At 38.0% G+C, this 9492-nt stretch overlaps 1 protein-coding gene across 1 annotated transcript in view; it reads right to left on the bottom strand.

The window, feature by feature from the left end:
- Positions 1-6949, bottom strand: part of vsig8a (V-set and immunoglobulin domain containing 8a) — a 13600-nt gene extending 6651 nt beyond the window's left edge. Inside the window, exons 1-4 of the mRNA XM_035667875.1 lie at positions 6783-6949; positions 6022-6226; positions 2891-3043; positions 1856-1978 (exon numbers count right to left, since the gene is read on the bottom strand). Coding sequence (XP_035523768.1) covers positions 1856-1978; positions 2891-3043; positions 6022-6226; positions 6783-6938 — 637 coding nt within the window. The 5' untranslated portion in view covers positions 6939-6949. The remainder of the gene's footprint in view (positions 1-1855; positions 1979-2890; positions 3044-6021; positions 6227-6782) is intronic.
- Positions 6950-9492: the final 2543 nt, after the last annotated feature.

Genomic DNA, 9492 nt, shown 5'->3' with positions numbered 1-9492 from the left:
CTAGCAGTTGGTTAGCTTAGTTCAGCACAAAGACTGGAAACAGGGAAAATACCTAGCCTGGCTCTGTCCAATTTCCCAACTAGCTCATTAATGAACACATTGTATCTTGTTTGTTTAACCTGTACAGTGTACAGTGTAAAAATATCCCAATGTGGTTTTACAGGGCATGTTGTGTGCTGAACCTCATAAGACTTTGAACACATGACCAGACTATTTCTTGGCCTGGGCATGGTATCCACCTTCTCATCTAACCCTCAGCACGAAAGCAAAGAAGCGCATTTCGGAAAAAATATCATTATTCTTTTAAGGCCTTATGGCCAAAAAATAATTAAATTACCTTTAAAGAGTTTTCTTTAACCTAAGATATATGAGCATTGTCTCAATCCACAAAAAAAATATGGAGATACATTGTTTTCACTGGTCATTAACAGCATGTTAGCCTCAGATCAAGAGTGATATTGTCTTCCAGACATGTAGTAAGACATATATACAAATAGTCTGCTTGGAGCAATAGTGGGTCTTTTTTCCACAAAAAATGTATAATTTCCATTAAAATCGTTAAAAATGTATCTTCTGCCTAATGAAATGAATATGCTAATTTTGTACTAAAAGTACAAAGAAATTTGTCTCCTGCATCACTGTAAAGTTTATTCTCAGTGTATGTGTGCAAGTTTCCACATCACACTTATATGAGTTACATACTGGATGAGGATTGTCTTCCAAACTATTTGTGATGTCATAAATAATGCTTGTAGGCCCTGCCACTTAAAAACGGATTTCTAATTGGCATAAAAAAACTTTCAGCAGGTGAATGTGAGAAAAGTCCTTCTAGTGTCAATGTCTGTACATATATTATTCTGCATAGCAAAGCTTTAACATCCAGACGTAGGAACAAAAAGAAAATATTTTTGAGTGGAGGGGGAAATATTTGTAAAGGTCCATAGATTTTTTTTTATATATCACAGAAAAATAAACAATGGAGAAAAATCTAAAAAGTAAAGGGATTTTTTTTCTGTCACAACCTTGATCTTATTATAGAATATCTTGTAAATGATCTTGCAAATCTGTTGGAGAGGGGTCCCGAGTTTAAGGGTTGGAACCTCTGGTCTAGGACAGCACAATGCACTTGTAAAGTAAAAAGGAATGATTCCCTGCCTAAAGCCAAAAATCTGAGCACTACGACTGGAAGTTATGGACTCAACAAGATGTAATATGGGGCTCTGCTCCACAGATCATGAGGCACACAAAGACAAACTCATTTTATGGATCTGCAGAATGGAGAGGGCTTGTTGGAGTCTAAACCCAGAGATGATTTATTCCATAATGGTATGCTGAATCACTGACTGTACTCCCCGCTGGAGCACTTACAGAAGATTCATTCCCTGTGAGACAGCTCTGGTATTTCTCTGTCTGTCTTATTCAGAGCTGTTCAGAGGTCCACTTATTTTCTGTTGCTGTTTATTTCTTGTTTCATTAAATTTATATGGCTAATAAGGAAAAGGAAGTGGAATCATTTCAGCATCACTCATGTGACTTGGTGACTCAACAGCAGGAAGTCAGTGATAAAGAGTGGATGGCCAAAAAGGTTTAGTCTTCTGTGAACAAAGGCATTTTTTTGCCATTGATTGTGAGCTCCTGTCATCATTAGACAACATAATTAGGATAACACACTGATGCTTCGGAATGCCATGGTTAAGAAACCCTGTGTGAGTGAGAAGTGGAGCAATGGGGGAGATTGTGGCACGACTACAAAGAGAGAAGACTTAAGAGGATGAAATCTAGGTCTTTCGTGATTGCATGAGTGTGTCATGCGTGAACAGGAACATTGTGTGTGAAGGGGGTGCATTCCTCTTACGTTTGTTTAATTTCAGGTTGATCCTGCAGTGTTCGGCTCCAACAGCATTGTTCACCTCACAAAGGTAGATTCCTGCAAAGCTCTGCGAGTGGTTGGTGATTTTCAGCTCCCCAGTCACGCTGTCTGAGAGAACACACACCCACACAACGCAGATTAACACATGTTGGCTACATATGCTGTACATTCAGCATCTTGAAAATAGGGATGCTAGCAGGTTTCTCTACAAGCAGAAAGTGATGCATACTTAGGGCTCACAAATTATCACTTAAAAATATGATGATTTTTAAAAAGGACACCTGCTCACAGATTTTCACCCGTTATGTCTGCTTGCAGCCAAAACTTCTTGTGAAACTTCTCACTGATCAATGCAGTTTACAGTAAACTATTTTGAGAACATTTTAGGGAATGTTTTGTGTTGAAAAGTGAGTGAAAAGAAATTAGAGAGAAAATGCAAATGATCTGCTAGTTATACACCCTCTAAGAGTCCCTGAAAGTAAGTAAACACTAAGCTACAAGGTGTTGTGCTGCACATCATTATCTTTTCATCAGGTTTTTACCTTGATGTTCGATCATTTTCACATAATTTTAAAAATCTGAATAAACACTGATACATTATTAGACTCCCTCATCTTGAAAATTAAAAACCAAAATAATAAGCATGTACTGTATATTCAACAAAAAAAGGTTTTTACTAAGTTTTGCTTACACAGAATTAATAACATAAAGAATAATTACATTCTTTTGTTACTATTTTTGTGGGGAATATCAGTGACATAATGCATTCCCTAGCCCCTTTACCCTAACCTGAACCATCATTTTAACCCTAAACAGCCCTTTAAACTTGTAGTATCCAGCATTTTGGTTCCCACAAAGCAGTCAGACACCACAAGTATAGTGGGCTTGCAGCTATTGGACCCCACAAATACAATAAAACAAGCCAACACACACACACACACACACACACACATGCACACACACACACACATTCTCTTTGATGTGTAGTAGCATCATGACGTCAGCAGAGGTCACGCTTACTCTGTGTGGCTGGAGCAGGCATGGGGCGTGCACTTTCTCTCCTCCATGTGTATTTCAAAGGAGTGGAGCCTTTTGCAGACTGGCAGTGCAGCGACACAGCTTCGCCGACCAGCTCCCCTCCCTCCACCCAGCATTTAGGCACAGACGGCTTCACTGAAATCATACAACAAATGGATAATTTCACGCTGCCACTTCCATTCCAATTCTTGAAAAAACAGTACAGCTTTATGGCTTTAGGATGAAATGGGAGGAACCATTTTGATTCTGGCTTGCAGATTCACACATTAGATGTGTTTATACAAACATTATTTAAAAATCCAATTAAATATATGATGCCTTCATTACACATTATAAATATATATTTGAACATCAAAATCTATCGTAATCGTAATGGAATGTATGCTTAAAATTGACATGGCGAGCATGGAGTAGTGTCCTGTGTTTAAAAGGTGAAGGATATGAATTGGCTGCAATTAAGGCTCGATTGATTATGTTACAATAGGGTAATTTGAACAACAACATTTCACACACTTAAGTGCATTCTTCTGCATGTGCACAATAAAATGAGGAATGTCAAGTAATTCATTCATACATTTTCTAAGCCACATCCCTGATCTGGATCATACGAAGAACATGATCTATTAAATGACTTGTTAGCTCTCAGGACTGTCTGTTGTGCTGTTAGCATGAAAGGCATGAAAGCACTTAGGCTGTCTATTGATGTGTGAGGCTTTGCTATTGATATTTATGATCCAATCTGCTTGTTTTCAGCAAAGGGGAGGTGATTTCAGCTGAGAGAGCTTTTATACCAAGAGTGTGAATGTGAAGACCTGAGAAATACAGTTCATTTAAGCTGCTGCATGGACTATGCAAATGTTTCTTGTAGATGATGGTGAAATAAATAATGAAAAATAAGAAAATTATATTGTATTTTGTGTTAATATATGTTACAAGTATGATGGGTTTTGCCTCTGCTCTGTCCTGTGTCCTGTTCCAGGTACCACCCTCCCCTCCAACTGGTCAGGCACACCTGTAGTAGTTTTAGCAATCATGCCGATTGCTTTAAAACAAAGACGACGGAATCAGCAAGGCCAGTGGGCCAAACCGCCAGATGTGTGCTGTATTTTGGTTGTGAAGCAGAGCCGTGTGGTGCTGTGTGTCGTGTGCTATTTTTATCACTCCCTCATTGGAGGGAGAGCGATATTCATATTTATTTGTTGGACCAGTGGTTTGTTTGTTGTAGTTCATGTATTTTGTTAAAATGGTTGTCACTTTGTATTTTTAAGGAAGTCGCTTTATGTTGAACTCCTCTTTTTTGATGTTTATATAAATAGTTTGTCAGTACAAATCATTCTGTTTTCACTCTTTCTTTAACACTCTGTAATTATTAATTATTAATTGTTGCGCCTCTTTACCCCTGGATCTCACAACTGTATATAATACAGTATTCTGTTGAAAATCCTGATAAATAAATCTCCCAATGAGTGACATACTCCACTCCACTTTCTGCTCTGCTCATACTTTTCAGACAAGATGAGTTGGACTGGAATCAAGTAAATTACTTTAACCCTCTAGCACATTTTAAGACTGAATACACTGACAAATGGCTTCAGGTGTGATCTCAGGCTTTTTTTAGTCTCTCATCAACTGCTCAATCTGTATCTATCAGTTCTTCATAAACTTCTTCCTTCAGTTAATTCTTTTAGTCCCAGTGGTCAAACTGTGACCATAACTATCTCTATCAATGCAGCTGTCTGTTTGCTCCATCAGCAGATGAAGCCAACTCCATGTGCTGATGAAGACTGTGAAAATTGTAGTTTTGGGTGTTATGTGAGGACATGAATTTTACTTCTTGTAGCAAAAAAAAAGAAGAAAAAGTTTAAATGAATTTATGGAGCAATTTCTCACTGAATAAAACATATTTCTTTTACAGAACAAAACCTGACTGGTAAAAAGACACTGAAAAAGCAATTTTTACTGATTTCCATGAGCCCTTTAACAAAACTAACCTCTACAAAGCACTTAAAGGGCTGGAAATAACAACTTACTCACCTTGCTGTACTAAAGTTTTTTCAAGTCATTATACATGTAAGTCTACGTATTTTTCTTTCTTTTCTTTTTCTTACTTCACTACAATTCAATTCAGTTACAGAGTAAAAAAGTTCACATGAAAATTTATGATGAACCATGTGAGGATGGAACAAAAGAGAATCGCCACATCAGTAGCTGCAGCAAAAAAGGAGTTGCTGCTTTTATAGTCCCTGCTGAGCACTCATTCAGCTCAAAAGTTTTTGAAAACTTTAAGGACTGCAGTGGGATAAGAGAGGTTGACAGAGGTTATATTAAGCATAGTGTGAATGAACTGGAAGAGATGAAAGTTGTAACCTAGAGCAGATCTTGGTACCGTGTGGTGCACAAAACTCACTAATGGATGTAAGTCACTCCTGAAGACAGGACATCAACAACCACTGCGTTGCCTAGCAATGCTGCATTATGTGTGTGTGGTCTATGCAGTGCAGTGTATGCAGACTGTCTTTTGGCTTTAATGTGTGTGTTTGTGGCTTGTAGCTGCCAACGAGTTTATATTGTTTATACATCTCTGTGTTATCTGCCTTGGTGATGCATTATTCTGCCTTTAAAGTGGCATGTTCTTTAATTTATGTAGTCTAGTCTTACTCTGCAATACTGTCCCACTACATGCTAATGCACTTTAGCCTAATATTTATATCATATAACATTATCATCATCATCAGAGTACATTTTAACTGACCTACTTTTTACTTTTATCTGAATGCATTTTCACACAAATAATTTTTATTTTACTTTAAGAACTGTATTTTTACTTGAGCAAAAGACTCTGGCACTCTTCACTTATGGATACAGAGAATGGAATTATTGTAGTAATGTTGCAGTCAATTTTCTTGTTGCAAATTGTGTAATGCATACTGGTATGTGACAAGGAAATGTGACCTTCTTCAGTAAAATACACATCCCACAATATTAAGAGTGAATATGTGCAGCTTGCTTCTCCTTAAAACCAAACAGTACCGTAGTTGTCAGAGTTGATAGACATAAATAATGTAGCTAGGTGACGTGTTAACCCCAGGATGCAACCCAATGCCCAGTCTTACCCATTACCACCAGTGACACCTTGCGCATGTCCACTCCAGGAGATTTCTTCACTTTACACTGGTAGGTAGCACTATGAGCAGGCGACAGCAGAGAGATTGAGAGTGAAGCATCACCCATTGAAGGGTCACGAGCAGCAAAGCTGAGGCCTTTTGCAAGCGCGTGGTTGCTGTGGACATATTTAGTGCCACTGGTATAGGACATGAGCTGATGGAAAACAAAACACAAACAACACTCTGAGTGACACTTTTAATTTATGTTAACTGACTAAATGTGTATTCAACAATTTTTTCCCTATCAATATTAAATGAAACATTTGTGAGTTCATCTGTCCCCTAGTGGCCAAACATTGATAAAGACAGCTTTAAGTTTGCAGTGGATAAATATTTAGATCAACTTTGAACGAAGAGCTGGTAAGGACTGTACTGTTTAAGTGTGCAATATAAAACATTTAACTTGCACATTAATCAATAATTTGTACTGATCACTTGTCTAAAGCAGCACATAATTGCCCTGGTCAATCCTTTTATTTACTGTGATCAAATATTTGCTGCCTACGGGCAGAGATTAGCAAAAACACATCCTTACATGTGTCCAACACTAATGACTCATTTAATTTGAAAAGCAAATGGGATAAACAACTAATTTCTGTGAAATTAAAAAGGTGGTAGGAGTTCATCCAAACTTCAGTCTCTCTCTCAGACCCTACATATGTGTATTTACATATTTACAATATTTGCACCATTATCACTCTACTTCTTACCATCTGGTCTTTCTGCGTGGTGTCTGGACTGACCACAGACCATTCAATGTCAAGCTCTCCGCTGTCAGAAGGGCTCGGTGTGTAACTGCAGCCCAAAGTCACATTCTCTCCCTCAGCCTTCTGGATAGTCTGTGGACCTGTGGACGTCACCTCCATCCCGAGAGTATATTTCAGTTCTATAGAAATTCATACAAGTCTTGAAATTAATTACAGACACATAATAGCTGTTTCATAATTCCTTATTGTAATCCTGAAGGATAAATATTATGTGCTGTCATTCAGCAGAGCCGTTTTGCACAGTAGCTGAGTCAGAGTTCATGTCTTCCATGCACACATTTTTATGGATACATTTAATATCTGTTCATTATTTAAAGGAGGAGGCCTGGCTAAAAAATAAACAAAAACACAAAGACAATAGTTTAAATCAAATGCCACACAGGAATAAAAAATGGCTTGAGGAGGGAGTACAATTAAATATCAATTTGCCTGATTCTGTTTGGATTATAGAGACACATGAAAAGTCTTGAGACAAAACACATAATATGAAAACTGGAATTAGACTCAAATTGGCTTTCAAAGGGATATAAAAGGATATCACTGTAGTCTTTGAAAAATTGCCAAATGTCCTTTTTTTAAACTAGATGTGTATATAAGATCTGCAGTCTAAGAGCCCCACCCTGAAGAAAAAAACAAGCTAACATATAAACTCAAATCCAAACAACATGAGGGAGTCAACAACTGTCTGGAGGCATAATCTCAAAGCCTGATTGGACAGACAGTGAGCGCCATGGTAACACGTGGTGAAGCTTACACCACTGAGGCCTTCAGCTCAGCGGTGTTCAACAGAGACATGGAGGTCCAGATGAAAAGATGCTTCATTCAATACCTTGCACTAACAATATAGTGTAGTAGCAGCTCTCTGTGCCTGTATGTGTGCGCTTGTCTTTATGTGCTTGTATGTCTGTACTTACCTGTGCTCAAGAGACTCGCCACGCATAACAAGAAGGCAGACAACCAGGGTGGGGAGCTGAGGAAGAAAGCTGACCTCAAACGACTGCAGCTTTGTCTGAACATAGCGGCCCTGTTAAAAATCATTAAGAGCAAGTGGTCAAAATGACTGAGATTCAAACAGACAGGCAGCACAGTGTCTTAACATGTATAATATATGCGAGTGAAATTGGTTTTCTCAATTGTTAAGAACTGCGTGCTTAGAGAAAAAATAAGGAGAAATGACAAAAGTTTATATTGATATTACCTGCATGCAGATACTACATCCAAACGTCTGGTAATAGAATACATAGGAATAAGCAGCAGGCTGCCTGATCCTCTTGCTTTGCAGGGAGCTCCTCCTTTACTTCCTTCTCATTACCATGAATCCTTCCGATTGGATAGTTGCTCCACCTGTTTTACCTGTTTACCAAGAGGTTTCCTCTGTATTGTTATTTAGCTGTTAACATTACCCTTAACGGCAAATTATTAAGTATCTGTAAGTATGAAAACCAAAGATAACAAAATGATGTAAAATAAGATTTCAGTCAAATTAAATAAAACCAATGGAAATGTGTTTAAGGAAATGAGTGGCTTGGCAGCTGAATAATAAGACACAGACCTTTGGTAAACAATTGAAACTAGGGACCGACCATACAATATTCCAGGGTTTCTACTGATGAGGTGGTTGGAAACTCAAGGTGCTAATTTGTGTGTACTGAAACCAAACCAACTGTGACACAATGCTGCTTTGTCCACAGCAATTAATGCTTGAATTCCTTTCACACGTTTCCATCAGTCACTAACTTTTCATTTATTTGGATAAAAAGCAAACAAAATAAATAAATAAAAGTTCAAAACTTTAAACTTGAAATAAAAGAAGAAAAAAAATCATCTGCCTCCACCTGCACAAGGAAACACACAGCTATTGTACACTGCCCTCTCATTTGTTGCATACACAATAGACCATACACCACTTTAGCATGTCTCATTTGTCAGATGTCCGTGGTTTCAAATAATAAGGAAGACAAAGAGAGCATGCAAGGGCTCAAGTGACAAGGAACTGGTTGTTCAGCAACTTTTATTTATAGCCACCAGCTGCTAAAGTAGACTTGTCAGACACAGAGCCAGATCCATCTAAAAACCAGCTAAACTCCTCTCTGACCCCCACACACCCACTCTTTTTAAGATTTGAGCGGCTTAGTTCATATAAACAACTACTTTCAAGATAGCTTATGTCCATTATGGTAGGGAGCTGGGAGCAAGTGAGCTAAGTGAAGAGTGAATATTATTATATATTATTATCAGATGCACAGAAACATGACTGCAAATTAATGCTAATGTTGCTTCATGTCTGCTGGACGCACAAACAAGCAGTTGTTTGCTCTAGGTATTTTACCAACTTTGAATCAAATGCAAAACAGAACAGGTCATTGGGACACATTATGTTACAACTGTGAGTAGGTATGTGACATACCTACTCACAGTTGTAACTGTTACTGTTCATTACTGAGTTAGCAAGCTCACCAGCTCCAAATGATAATTAAAACACACAAGACCACACAGTTATCATCACCATTAAATAAAAAAACACAAATGTGTGTAAACATTGTACAACATGAGTTTTTGGCCTCGCCTTAGTAGTTGGACTCCATACACACCTACATGCCAAGTTTGGCTCCTCTGGGACTAATGTTTCTTGAGCTAGAAAACAGCTTTAATG

The sequence above is a fragment of the Morone saxatilis genome, unplaced genomic scaffold (genome assembly GCF_004916995.1).
Source record: "Morone saxatilis isolate NCDOM2014 unplaced genomic scaffold, NCSU_SB_2.0 Contig21, whole genome shotgun sequence".
Taxonomy (NCBI): Eukaryota; Metazoa; Chordata; class Actinopteri; family Moronidae; genus Morone; species Morone saxatilis.
This window is presented reverse-complemented; position numbering and strand designations above follow the sequence as displayed.